At 35.5% G+C, this 15,047-nt stretch overlaps 1 protein-coding gene and 1 pseudogene across 1 annotated transcript; both read right to left on the reverse strand.

Moving 5' to 3' along the window:
• Nucleotides 1–798: 798 nt before the first annotated feature.
• LOC130731062 (phospholipase A1 PLIP2, chloroplastic-like) lies at nt 799–4,523 on the reverse strand (annotated as a pseudogene).
• A 1,818-nt stretch (nt 4,524–6,341) lies between these two features.
• Nucleotides 6,342–11,047, reverse strand: LOC130731063 (dnaJ protein ERDJ3B). Its single transcript, XM_057583250.1, has 10 exons — nt 10,707–11,047; nt 10,462–10,610; nt 10,212–10,338; nt 9,701–9,815; nt 9,045–9,161; nt 8,674–8,760; nt 7,419–7,478; nt 7,255–7,332; nt 6,956–7,027; nt 6,342–6,838 (listed from the first exon to the last, which is right to left on the reverse strand). Exons 1-10 carry the CDS (start codon nt 10,775–10,777, stop codon nt 6,680–6,682), a joined length of 1,035 nt encoding a protein of 344 aa, XP_057439233.1. The 5' UTR covers nt 10,778–11,047; the 3' UTR covers nt 6,342–6,679.
• Between the last annotated feature and the right edge of the window lie 4,000 nt (nt 11,048–15,047).

A 15,047-nucleotide genomic window follows, 5' to 3' on the forward strand; every position in this document is an offset into this window, starting at 1 on the left:
CACAATGCTTTGCATGCCTCAACTAAACCGTTGTTGAGTTTATTTTATAATTACTGCTTCATTATATTTATGTTTTCTATTTTTAGGTGACCATTCAATTATATAACATTTAATATAGGCCCTTTAATTTAAATAAAAGTTCACAAGCAGAATGAATAAGTGGAAAAGAAAAACCGCAGCTGAGCATTGGCCAAGCATGTTATCGCATCCAACTAATCATAAGTGTCTCAGCTGAGCATTGGCCAAGCTATTTGATTCTATCAAACAAGCAGAATTGGAAAGATGAAATAGAAAAGTTATGTGAGCAGGAGAAACAGGTAGAAGTGGATGGAAAATGTGAGATAAGTAGACAGTAATTCCTAGTTTTGTCTCAAGAAAAGTGGTAAGTGAGGAGGAAAAGTGGTTGGACCAAATCCAAGACATGGTGTGGAAGAAATTCTCTTCATCCAAGCACCATCCAAGTTTTCAGACTCCAAGGGCATATTTGAAAATTCTTCTACAATTATTTTCAAAATCCAATTATAAGGAGAATTTCTCTAAGTAACTTATGAATTTTAGAATTGATTTTTGAAAAAAGAAACAAATATGCTATAAAATGTGTGTCAAACTTGACTATCTTTGGAATGTCATGTCATGATGTGAATCAAAATGTGCAAAACATGTCATCGGGGTGGTGTCACCTAATAATACTTCTTTGTACAATCAAGCAAAAGAAACTCCCAACTTTCATAAAAAAAAAAAAAAGCAAAAGAAACTACCAATTCCTCTATTGGACAAATAAGCATCACCTGAATACTAGAGCAATTAGATTTGTGTTTTGTCAATATTGGAGCAATATTCTCTGTACAAGCATTACTCATGGAAGATAGAATATTACTTCCAAGTTTGTAAAGAATGGCCTACTTTCCCCACCCACAATGAGCCTTCACCCTATACAACTAACCCCACAGAAATTTTTAAGCTAATCCCCACCAACAATGAGCCTTCACCCTATACAACTAACCCCACAGAAATTTTTAAGCTAATCCCCACCAACAATGAGCCCTCACCCTATACAACTAACCCCACAGAAATTTTCAAGCTAATCAAGTTATAAGTTTCCAAGACTAACAAGTAACAACCGTGCAGGAAACAAGAGCACAACAAAGAATTGCATTTGTTGGGGCGCAACAAGCCTACTCAACCTTTTCAAGGACTCTCTACCCCTGTCTGTATGATGCCGGAGAAGGAAGGCTGGTCTTGAACCATATTGACGGATGCCGTGGATCTTCTGACAACAATATTGGAATCACTTCCACGCAGTAGCACAAGAGGCCACCAAACCTTTCGTCGTTGCTCTCTCTTTATCTTGCGAATCTGGTTAAGTTGTTGACGAATCACCGCTCGAACAGATTTAAAATAGGAATTCATGTCATGATCTCTCTGTATAGTTCCTCCAGATCCATAGGCACATCTTTCACTTAATATTTCAAGTGGATGTGGTGAGTTCAAGAAGACCAGCTTAGCAGCTCGGAGCTGCTCGTCCCTGTCAAGGGATTCTAGCATAGCACCACTCAGAAGATATAGACCACAACCTGATGGAAGGAGATCATGGCTTGGTGAAAATTTCTCATCAGGCTGTAGAATCAGTAGCTCACCCATCGGTGCATATAATAGCTTCTGCAGTATGAGATTCACAAAAATTGATTTAGAGTTTAAAAATACAAAAGAAATATCGTTATCTACAAAACAATTGTAAGGAAGGATGAAGCAGAACTTTACCAGGTTATTAAGACAGGGATGACCGCGGAAGCTGCCATTAACAGCCTTAAGTAGTTCTGCAACATGGGTAGGGTACTGGCAAGAAAATGCTCGCGGCACTATATCCCTATGCATTGTAATTGCCTGAACATGACTCCGAGGCAATCCTAGCTTGTCTAGCAGACTATCACCTCCACACATGATGCTGGGGGAGCCAAAGGTTATTACAGGAAGCAAAGAAGATATTGGCACTTCCTTCCTTATCAACAGCATAAGATTTACAAGTAATGCCAAGCTCCCCCCAAGAGAATGGCCAGTAAAACGGAAAGTTGCACAAGAGCCTCGAGATTTTAGGTGAGCATGAACCTCTGGCAACATCTGTTGATATGTCCCTTTTGCAGCCTCATATATACCCCTATGTACAAGGACATCCAACCCCTAAAGAGAAAACAAAAAAGGTATTTCATTGTCACATTTTTCAGGAACGGTAAGCATTAACAAAGGTTCAAGATTGCTTTGAACTTTAAACAGAACACAATTCTCCGATCCCTTCAACAAGTAGAGTTACATTTGAAAAAACTAACTTGGCTAGCAATACTAACAATTACCTCAAACTGAACTGGCTCAAAAAGCAAGTTAGCCTGCCATGATGCAAATGATTCTGAACCCTGCATAATAAAAATATAATTAATGGGACTGAGAACCCCAAAAATAAATCCATAATTGGAAGTGAACCACATACAAGTGTTGTGCATTACTGTTAAGTGTAAACAATCATAAGCTTAATCACATAAACTAGCTGCAAGAAATTTGCCGCACCTGAATAACAAAATAACGTGTAGAACTTTGGTCATCATCACATGTGAACCATTCACAGGGTGAAGAACTTGTTGAGTTCAAATCATCAGCAAAGGCCTGTTTTACTTCCTCATTTGCAGCAACTACTGCCGTCACTGAATCAGTTGTTGTCCTCAAAGACTCAACCTCCGTTTCTCTCGCCTTAACACTTTCAGCGCTTTCATTGGTTGCTTCAAGTGAACCTTCACCGTCCACAGCATTAGAAGACTTGAATGGAAGTATATTCTTTGTCTGAGCATGAAGATAAGAGGCAGCAGAGGCCGCAATCTCATAAGCAGCAGCTGCACTTATCTTTGATCCATCATTCTTTTGCTCTTTTGTTCCTCCAGCATCATCCTTCCCGCCACTTTCTTCCTTCTGAACTGCAGCAGATGCTTGATTTTTTCCAGCTGTTGTAGCTGATTCCCTCTTTTCTATTGATGAAGTTACAAAACGCAGACCATGTTTTTTCAAGAGGTTCCCTGGCTAAATCAATAAAGCCAAAATATAAATTATTACCACAAATGATTTTGCAGAAAACCAGATTTTAACCTTAAATGAAATGGAATCCATTCAAAGTAGAAAAACAGAACCCTATCAACATATCACATAAATTTTGTACCCTTTTTTGCACAAATGGACAATTAGACATAATAAGAAACACCAAATCTTTGGGCAATGTATTTCCAACAAAGCATACAAATTATAGCCTCATCAATGCTAAATCATTTAAGGGTTCTCCAAATGCTTATATCATATATACTATATCCTACCCATGATGTATAACAGAATGTGCACACAATTACCATATCTTGAAGCAATGACATTGAATGATATCATGTACATAAAACTTTCAAAATTTCAATTTCATTCCTATTCAAGGCAATTAAAAAAGTGATCCATATTATGTTGCCTAGCTAAAAAAGGGTTGAGAGAAAAACCTTGATTTCGGGAATGGAGTATGACAAGTTCCCCAAGTAGGACATTTGCGCGTACCATCTAGCTTCAGATAATGACACCCTCCGAAGCATTCTGGAAAACGATTCTCTGTCAAACCGAACCTCTTCTTGTTCATCATCATCAACGCTACAAGTACAACCAACACAGCACTCTTCCTCTTCTTCTTTATCGGTTTGAATTTGATCGCCATTATTCATCACAACTTCATCCTTTTCGCCATCATCAACAGGGTTGCTCCGTTCCCGTCCCCAAACAGAGTTAACACGAAAAATATTGAAAACCCAGTTCCCATTTTGCTCCTCCTCTTGTTCTTGTTCTTGTTCTTCCTTTCCCCCTGGCTCCGCCGCTAAAGGAGACTGGTATCTAAAGGAGAATCTAGAAAACAAAGAGGGCTTGTCTCGTCTCAACGCCGCGGTGGCGAGCTTAGACTTGGGCGGCGCGTAGTCATTGGCGCGTGAAGCTGCAGCAATGGAAATAGATGGAGCTATTCCAGAAATTCCACTTTGTAAACACAGAGTATCCATTGTTATGGTTTATGATTGTTAGAGAGAGTTGAATTACAGAGAATGGTGGTAGGTAGGTGGTAGCAGAAGAATCAGAGCCCCCACCACCTTCTGATTCCTTCAATTTCTGTACAACAAAAACAAACAGGGGAATTTGGAAGGAAAACAAAAAGTGAAGGGTTGAAATTTGTTGGAAGGAATCATAACCAAACAGATCACTAAATATAGAGATGGAAATTACTAATCTGAGGAGGGTAATGGTGATCATGGTGCTGATTTCCAACTTTGGAAACCAAGAATGGAAAACGAATTCGCACGTGATTTGAAGGAACTGCCATGTAGATCAACCACGTGGATAGGATCAGTGACGTGTCCATGAAGCGCCGCACCTGCGTCTTCGTGTTCCTATCTTCTTGGGGGAGATTCTTCTCATTCATTCCTCTTACCCGTATCGTATCGTATCTACTCGCTACTGAGAAATTAATTTTGCAACATAGATCCAATTTTCCTCCATTGGGAATTCCAAAATCATGTATTTAATACAACTGCCTTTTTTTTTAAGGTTTTATTGGTTTGGAGGAGAGATAAGTGAAGGAAAGAATACACAGAAACCGAAAAATGAATTTAGACTAAGTGCAGTCTAAATTCACTTCTCAAATTATGTGTTTTTTCAAAGACATTGTGAACATTCATGCATGGACATGCTGGGTTGGGATTGAGAGTTTTGAAAGCCCTAGCAAAAAATATTTATATAATTATAAATGTAGTTATGAATAGTCACTGTTAGAAACAATATTATGAGGATCATGACATGTTGAGATTCGTGATCATAGTAGGTTATAGTAACATTTTTAAGGATTCCCTCATTTTTGCAACCAACATCGTCGTTGCAACTCTAAACTTTGCTAAGATCCGTGATCCTCCTTTTCCTTTGTCATTGCCCCTATCTCCCTCGGTCCACTCATTGTCATCTGTCATCTGCAAGTTCTTAATTTCTCTCATCTTTGCCACCATCATTGCCTCCACACCCTCGCCTCTACTACTAATAATATCTACAATCATTTTCATTCTCCCTCTACCTCTACCTCTACCTCTACTTCTATCACCGCTTAGATCCACCATCATCCTCCACCAAACCCAATGCTTAACAATGTTGTTCTTCAGGTAGTGGATTATTTTTCGTACCGAAACATGTTGTGAAGCAGGGTTTTGCAAAGAAATATGGGTATCCTTAGAGTTTTTGTGAAGCCAATTGTGCATTTGCTGTTTTGAAAGGATTGAAGGTTGCTTCCAATCCTTAAATGGTTGACACCCTTGGGATATAAAGCAATGTAGAGAAGAAAGAAGTGAGGAGGCGGAACATGTGCGTCGCGATGTCGTTGTCACACTCAGTTGTTCTCACCATCAGGTCATCTCCATCCATCAGCCCATTATAGCTGGTTGAAATAGGTGGGCCGAAGTTGGACCATTTTTGAAGTGGTGCATATTAGGTTGACCAAACTTTTGATTCCATGCATATTTAGATTTTGTTATGTTACCTTATATTTTACCTCATTGACACTTCAATGCGATTGATTTTTTTCAAATAATTAAGAAAATGTTCAATTTATGAGGTTAAAATGTTTCTTTTTTATTATTTATATATAAAAAAAGGACTAATTAAAGCGGGAGAGGGTATTAATGTGTAGAAAAGATAGTGTTACTAGGACTTCTATTCTACTATACCATTTGTTTGGTTAAACCATTCTACTCCCCCAAACTACAGGTGAAAAGTAGCATGGCTTAGAATGATATAAAATTTTCTTACATTTTTATTAAAAACAAGGCTAAAAAGCATTTTTGGCCCCTGATGTTTCAAGTTTGTGCAAATTCTGCCCCTATCTATTTTTGTCGATGTTTCTACCCCTCATGTTTTCAAACAGTGCACCGTAACAGTGCACCGTCTACCCCTGACGGAGGGGTAGACGATGCACTGTTTGAAAACATGAGGGGTAGACGATGCACTGTTTGAAAACATGAGGGGTAGAAACATCGACAAAAATAGAGTAGGGGCAGAATTTGCACAAACTTGAAGCATCAGGGCCCAAAAGTGTATTTTAGCCTAAAAACAATCCAATCTAAGTATTAGTGTCATCCATAAATCATCTTTAATTTCACTATAGACCTAATTCAACTTTACCAAATCAAAATCATTCGAAATCAAATTTTAAAATGCTAGATATTGTGAGCAAACTAATACCAATATTTGAAGTGCAAGTGAATTGCGTCCAACATACTTTTTTACCTTCCCAGGATTGCATATATCAACTCTGCAAGACCAAACTTTTAGGCGACCTTATCAAAGAACCACTCACTCCCATCTCACAACTTCAGCTCATTTAGACACAAGATGAATGTTTTCAGACACAGTACAGAGCTGACGAATGTTTGTTTTGAGCTAGGGTTATATTATCCTTGTATCAAAATAGCACGCCAAGAAGGCGTTACAGGACGCACATCATTATGAATGGCAAAAGGCTCCTAGTTAACTAACAAAAAAGGGTGGGGGCAGGAAGCCCAAGGCATTTGTTTGCTATAACCATCTAATCATGTTACATCGAGAACATAATGAGAGAAAAAACATGTATCTTATATGTATTCTAATCAAGAATTTCTTTAATCTTTGTTTTCTGTTCCTCCTTTAGTGAGGTGGGGAATAGAACCTCAAAAGTGACGTAAAGATCTCCTTTCTTCGTGCTCATATGCAATGGCATGCCTTCCCCTTTGAACTTCCTTACTTGCTTTGGATTTGTGATGCCCTGCGGGGTCAAAAGTAGTATATGTCAGCTGTGTCCGTCATGTGTGTGTGTGTGTGTGTGTATCTGTGTACAGTAGAACACCGACTAAGATCTTAAACAAAGATATTTCTTGCTCACCTTTGAGCCTATGTCCACCAGATGCTCATCTAAGTGTTTAATGGTCTTCTCAAAACCAACAAGGGCTTGAACCTGAAGAAGAATAAGGTAAATATATCTTACAAAGCCAAGAGTTTTGAGGACGCCAATATCAGAATTTAATTCAGAGAGCAGTTAATGGTTTGCAAAATCAATAAGATGTCTTATTTCAAGTCTACAATGCAAGTTAGTGGAAGATTAGTTAGCATTTAAGGGTCAAAAAATGCAAAGCAAATAACAATTCAAGCAATTGAAATGGTTATCAATAGGAGCATGCCTACCAGAGTTATAGTGACAGTTGTATGCAAGTCATTGCCTTCCCTCCTGAAGACTTCATGAGGTGCAGTACGGATTCGAAACTGTTAATAGCATATAATTGTTAGCACACTGCATACAACATGAAATGCATGGAAAACAGTTGCTAATAAAAATTTAAAGCACTAACCCTTAAATCTCCAGATTCTCCATCAATTATGGGCTCACCATCCTCATAAAATAGAACTTCCTGTAAAAGGACAAGAACTTGTTATACTATAAGACTTTGATTCCTCACTTCTGTTATATGCAATAAAAAAAATAAAAACTATATTTTCAGCAAGCTTCTCTATATCATGATTCATATACATCGTCTAAGTGCTGCATAACAAAGTATGGTTTTGGTAAGAGGAGTGGCTAATAAACAGGGGTTTAGGAAGTGGAGAAGCATAGACAGCATTTTTTTTCACTCCTCAGTGATGCTTGGTAGACCAAAAATCACATTTTAGCTCGGGTGGGTTGAAGTTAGGCCAAGTAAGGGACTGCTTTCAATCACCCATATTTGTGCAAACTAAATTTAACTCCAAACTTTCCATTCAGGTATATCAGCTTAACCCGCCACTCCCTAAACATTGAAACTTATTCTTCTAAACAAAAACCTTTATCCACTAGGTGGACTACTATAAGAATCAAATAATACGATTATGTCGAATTGGAGATCATATTAAATGAAAAACCATGTAAATCTAAATCTTCCAAGTCCAAAATCCACTTATACTCTCGGTTCTCTTGTCTTTTTATTTCTTTCACTCATGCACAATTATTCGAGGACCAAAACCACCTATTGGGAGAAGACTTTGGTTGTTGTTTATTTAAACTTGAATACTTTCTTGATCTTCAACTGTAACAATAGCTTTGAGTTTCCTGATTTATAAAACTCAAATATAACAACATTGATAATATTATATCGACAAAGGACAGCATTTGATATATGTACTTGAATTTTTTGAGCTAGCTAAAAGTAAGAGCCACTGAACTAATTATGCATATGACAATTGGGTCAGTCAGCATATATAGTTGGTTTTCTATTCCTAGAGGTATGAGAGATCATAATTGTTGGATTCATCTAACTTTCTAATGCTAATAGTTAGTACAAATCCACCTTCTTCATATTAAATTTGAGTTCTCATCCTCATGAAGATGGGAGAACCTAATAGAACCCAAGAGTAATCTTAGCAGGGTACTACCCCACAAACCTTAAGGTATTCTCTCAGGTGCAGAGTGCTCCTCCAATCCAAATAATAAACCAGAGCACTGTAGTCTTCATAATTAGATGTGCACATGAATAGATATACTTAATAGTGTGGAGCTCATACGAAAATGGGTAATAAGGCATAATTTAACGCGTTCTCTATTAAGGCCTATACGTAAACTTCAAAGTTTACCTGTCCATCTTGCATGCCTTTCTCAATATCAACAGTGACGAAATAGCCCTCCCTTACATATTTGACATTAGGACATTGCTCACAGACCTGGACAGGCAAATTCAGAAAAAAGGAGTGAAAATTTCCTCATATAATAGCAACATCACAAAAACAAACAAGCCACCCCACAAGCATGCAAACACATAGAAAAATAATAAATCAAGAAAAAGGAATTCTGAGCATGAAATTTAAGAAAAGATTTCATAGTAGTACAAACAAATATCATGAAACAAGAATTCTGTATGTTTGTCATATAAAATATGCATCTTAGAAAAAGAACAAGAACAAAGTAGAATATTTATTCTATCAACATTCACTTAGCTGCAGTTTACCTGCTCTGTCATCTGCTGAAACATCCCTGGTCCAATTTGCCTGTGATAAACCTCATTTCTACAGTTACAGCGTCTCTTCCCAGGTGCTGGCTTTAAAACATTTTTCTCCCTCCAAACCTAATAAATACAATGCAATGGTCATAAAGAGCAAAGCAACCATTGAATTACTCAGAAATCATACATTTCAAGTCACAACAGCATGATGAGGTTATTGACTAACCGACCAAAATTCTTGACAAGTTAATAATCATGTGATAGTTTACAACTACAACTATGTTTGACTTGTGGCTGGTGTTTCCCCTATGAACATATTTAACTTTATATTACAGACTCGAGTATGAGGTAGATAGAACAGGGGGGAAAAAGCCTTCAGGAATATCATGTCATGTGTGTGGAATACATTGTGTATTAGATGCACGAGAAAAACTTAATGTAAGTTTCGGTTCTCGGCTCCTAGAGAAATTCTTCTCAGTTACATTTTTGTCACTAATTCTCTATTAGATAATGTAGCAGAATAAGAGTGTGCATCGTCAACACCTTGTGTGAAGTAAAATGTTCTAGAAGTTCAACAGTGGCATGACACAGACACCAGACACGGCAGATATATAGATTTGATTCAGAAATTCTGAACAGTATTTAGATAGATGTAACCTCACCTTTAAGGAACCACCCATGTACAAATCTTCAAGGCTTGCATCCAATTCAACAATCACATCATCACCTTTTACGATTTTCTCCTCCTCATCCTCCATTGATCCCCCACCAAAGAAACTGAAGGAAACATTCATATTTCAAAGTGTCATCCAGCCATCCAAAATACCAAGCCCAGAGACCCATACCATAAATTAAACACACGAGTATTGCAGAATAAACACACATCCAAAACGTAGTCGGCCTACACATGACTGCTTAACGTTTGCCACAAATCAATGGCTAAATTGAGTTTTGTGCCATAATAAAAATTGATGCAGACAGGAGGAAATCAATGAACCAATAAAAACCGTATAAACGTTCGGGTTAGAGTACGTTAGTTTGATTATATAAAAAAAATTATAGTCTTCCATATATACTAATGCGTGTTCAACAATAACATGTCTGAAATATGATACTGTTATAGGTCAAAAGTTAATAAGAACTAATCCAGCAGAAGCTAAGATAACGTCTTACGAGCTAAAAATGTCTTGCATGTTCATTCCGCCACCTCTGCCTCCACTAGCAGCATGCTGCTTCAAACCCTCTTCACCATACCTGTCATAGATATTTCTCTTCTCGCTATCCGACAATACTTCATAAGCTGATAGCAACAATCAAAATAAACCATTCAATAACCAATACCAAAAGAAATAGTAATAACAATAGACAATATCACGAATTCAAAAAGCAAAGACAAATAATGTATGAATATATAGCTAAATACCATTGCTAATCTCAGCAAATCTCTTATTAGCTTCTTCATTGCCGGGATTCTTATCAGGATGATACTTCAATGCAAGTTTCCTATACGCCCTCTTGATTTGATCATCGGATGCACCTTTCGACAGTTGAAGTATATCATAATAGCTCTTTCTGCAACCAGTTCAAACAAAACGTATCACACATTGTGTTATAATTGGTAAATGTGAGCATTTTCCAGGAAAAAAGAGGGAAAATGAAAAGGAATACCCAGCAATGGCGTTGAGACAATAGCAGAAAGCGCATAGAAAGAACAACAGCTTGGCTCTTCGATGCGCCATGGAGATTCACGAGAGAGAATTGGATCTCTCCAAAACCGAATCTGAGCTCGTTCGGATGGATCTCGTTGCGATTGGAATCGAAATGAGGGGTTAGGGTTTCGGGGTGAGAAATCAAATCAAATGTGCTTGTGCTTGTGCTTGTGCGCGTGTTTGGTTTTGTAAATTGAATCGGTTTTTCTTGTTCTTGTTCTTCTTGTTCTGTTGTGAGTGGTGTGTTTTAGAGTGATAGAGCCTGAAAGTGATTATTCTCTTTCGCGAGCGAGGACTTGACTATGGAGTCGAGTCGACTCTACCAGGCTTTGCAACGTGTTCGTTTCCAGAATGGACCAATCGCAGTGAGCCTTTGGCTGTTCCAACCAATCACTCTTCTCCACGTTGGATAATATCGATGATCTCATGTCCGTTGTGCTATTCACGCGAACTTTCGGACCAAAAATTACTTAAATCTTTAAATTATTACTATACTGGCCTTTTTTATGTTAAAGAAAAAAAAACAATTCACAACTTTTATTGCACTTCTAAAATGATTTTCACATTATTAAACAATAGACATTTACACTTTTTTTTTTACAGCAAAAAGATAATTTATTAAATGATTGAGCATAAATGATATCAAAACACAATAAGTCCTCTAGAAGAGCCAAACTTAGGATTAAGCCTCATTAAAACGTTACTAAAATAAATATTTACACATTATTCACATATTTTTATGCATTCTAGTCGCATAAAAGATATTGGGCAAGTTGTAAGCCTAGGTGGAGACTCAAAGCTTCAGCCATTTTCACATATTCAGGGCCCCCATTTAAGTTCTAGTTCATGCTGCCATTGCCAAATCTTTTGAGTTGCAAATTATTGCATATGCTCCCCATCCATATTCATGTAAATGGGTTGCATCTGTGTTCAGCTCGTAGGATCCATAATTTGGAGTACACCAAAACAACTAGATACATTCTGTGTATGCCAATGTGGCTCATAAGGTTTTTTTGGGTAAGTGAACTATCAAAAATATTAGTTAATTCCTTTTAGCTGTTGCCAACATCTTGGGTTGAGCCCACTCTCTTGATGTTGAAATTCCTCCACAATACGTGCTTTTACTGCTCTTTATGTTTGGGCCCTCGGTGTCGTAGTTAATGGTTGTATCTATTGGGCTCTAGCCATTTCTTCAATGATATACCTTTGATAAAAATAAGGGGCTCATTAATAATTTGACTCATCAATTTTGACCAGAAAAAAAAGCTCATTGTTTTAGAAAAATAGAAGCTCATTTGACAATATTTTCCTTTATAGTAATACATACACGTTCTTCCATATTTCTTTTCACATCACAAATCATATCACTCATTTTTCTATTTTCTGTTATTCTTTACCTAAGGTGAGGTGGAAATGGATGTTAACAAAACATTATTCTTTTCCTTTATGCCTTGTTCACCCCACATTAATCACATAAGATTTGTTGGTGCTGCTTGCATCATATTAACCTGTTCCTGCACTAGAGTTTCTAATTATTTAATGATGATACAAGTTTCGGTTTCGGGAAGAGCAGTTTTATTACTAATTTAAATAATTTGTTATTCATTATAAGAATTTAATTAGAGTCTAATTTGATATAGTGAGAAAGATTCTCTTACATACATTGACTTCAAGGCTGGATCGTCTTTTGTGTTCACCCTCCACGCCTTGGACTTGAAGCGTAAAATTTGTGTAAAAATAATATATTTTTATGCATTTTAAAATAGAAGATATTTATAATTTGGTCACCATTATCAAAATTATACTTCAAAAAGATAGTTGTAAATAGTTGCAGTTTTTTTTTAATCAAGATATATATTAGAAAAGAAGAACTTCCATAGTGACGTGTCAGCACCAGATTAATTCTTAGTGACGTGTCAGCACCAGATTAATTCTCATAAAAATTATTCCACGTGTCAATTTGTTAGAGGATATAATTTTCAATTGATATATGTTTTAATTTTATATATTCTAACCTAATTAATTGATATTATTTTAGAAGATATAATTTTCAATTGATATATGTTTTAATTTTATATATTCTAAAATAATTGATTGATATTATTTTAAAAGATAAGATTTGGTCTTTTAATCTATTTTAAATTTATTTTTAGAATATATTGATTAATTTTTATTGAATTTTCGAATTGTTTATTAATTCGGGATTTTATGAGTTTTTATTGTGATTTTCTAGATTTTGTTAGTTTTTATCTATCTTTATTTAATATCATTTTTAATATTAGATTTGATTGGAATTTAGGTTGTTTATTTCTTAATTTTATTTTAATTTATCTTATTATTTATTTTAAATCCATAAAATATTTTATTTTATTTTAGATTTACTTTTAGAGTATATTAATTAAATTTTCTTAAATTTTCGGATTTTTAATTAATTCAGGATTTTATGAGTTTTTATTGTTATTTGCTAGACATGGTAGTTTTTATCTATCTTTATTTGGTACCTTTTTAAATTCTAGATTTGATTAGAATTTAGGTTGTTTATTTCTTAATTTTATATTATTATTTATTTAATTTTACTTCCAGGAAATATTTTATTTTACATTTATTTATAGAGTATAATAATTAATTTTTATTGAATTTTCGGATTTTTAATTAATGCAGGATTTTATGAGTTTTTATTGTGATTTGCTAGATTTTGATAGTTTTTATCTATCCTTATTTATTATTTATTTAATTTTAATTTCATGAAATATTTTATTTTATTTTTTAGTTACATTTAGAGTATAAATGAATTTTTATGGTATTTTTATTGAATTTTCATATTTTATTTAATTCAGGATTTTATGAGTTTTTTATTGTGATTTGGTAGATTTTGGTAGTTTTTATCTATCTTTATTTAGTACATTTTTAAAGTTTAGATTTGATTAGGATTTAGGTTGTTTATTTCTTGATTTTATCTTAATTTATCTTATTATTTATTTAATGCTAATTCTAAGAAAAGGGAGTTGATTTGGTGCTGAGGGTCCACAAAGCTACCATGGACACACAGAGATTTGATAGCTGTTATTTCTACCTCTGCCACATGTTGCGATCAGGACAGAGGTTGTGAGACATATTTCCAAAATATATAAACTTGGAAATATATATTGCTATATATAAATTAATGTTTGCAGTTATATTATTACAATGAGCTAGTCTAGTGGAATTGTATCATCTTCTGAAACTTGTGGTGTTTGGGTTCGAACCCTGGCAGTTTCGTTTTGTTCATTAATTTGAATTTTGAATTCAAAATTTATGCAAAAAGTCACGTACCTGGGATTTGAACCCGGGAGGCGCGACTGACATGGCCATGAGACGCATTGCCAGATGAACCAATGTATTGGTTGTGAACATATCTGAACATTAATTTTATATGTGGTTTTTTCGAGAAACCTTTTACCAAGAAGTATTTCTCTTCACCAAGGGATGTTAATATCTCTATATAAAGAGATACTTGGGCAGAAAAACCAGAAGATTCACATATGCGAAATTGGCATCTTCCTTACCAATTTCTCTTCCATTTACTATATTTTAAATCATCCTTCACTTCACTAATGCATGAGTGAAGTGTGGGAATCATACTTCTGTAAACTATTATCAAAGATACGCTTGGTGTGTTAGTGCAAACCACATCAAGGAATTCAAAGTATCCTGAAGGGAATTCGCCGGTTTTCTAACTTGCATCCAATACACAGTAATTGGTGGGGGCGAATTGAACCTAAAGGTTAGTGCTTATGCACGCTTTGAATCTTCAAGTGCTTCCGTCATCAACATCTTCATCAATCCAAGTGTTGCAGCATCTTCCCCAACAGATTATTTCCCAACAATCTTTAGGTTCAATTATTCGTAATCAATGGTTGCATCACTCAAAGACATGACGTCTAATTTTGTGAAATTGGACAAGTTTGATGGAGACAATTTCAACTGATGGCAAAAGAAGATGCAATTCCTTCTTACAACCTTGAAAGTGGTGTATGTTCTGAACACTACAAGATCATTAGAGAAGGAAAATGAAACCATGACTGAAACAAGAGGAAGATCAAATAGGATCAATTACACGTATGAATAGAGGTTAGTACCCCACAACATTCGTATTGTATGAATACTATGAATTCTTAAGATCTGATATATCTTCTACATGCTTTAATATGATTAAGTTTACATGTGGTAGCAAAGCATGAGTTAGAGAATTTGTAGTTTTTCTTTAATGGTGATTTGATCCATGAATGATGTCTTAAAATTATTCTTGATGATTTTGAGA

This window comes from Lotus japonicus, chromosome 1 (assembly GCF_012489685.1).
Source record: "Lotus japonicus ecotype B-129 chromosome 1, LjGifu_v1.2".
NCBI lineage: Eukaryota > Viridiplantae > Streptophyta > Magnoliopsida > Fabales > Fabaceae > Lotus > Lotus japonicus.

Bases quoted from the DNA above. Each gene is read 5' to 3' on its own strand.
- LOC130731063 (XM_057583250.1), bottom strand. From the start codon at position 10,777: ATGGCGCATCGAAGAGCCAAGCTGTTGTTCTTTCTATGCGCTTTCTGC. The intron at 9,162-9,700 runs GTGAGGTTACAT...TGTATTTATTAG, and splicing joins ACATGGGTGGTTCCTTAAAG to GTTTGGAGGGAGAAAAATGT. The intron at 7,479-8,673 runs GTAAACTTTGAA...GTCCTTTTACAG, and splicing joins AAGGCATGCAAGATGGACAG to GAAGTTCTATTTTATGAGGA.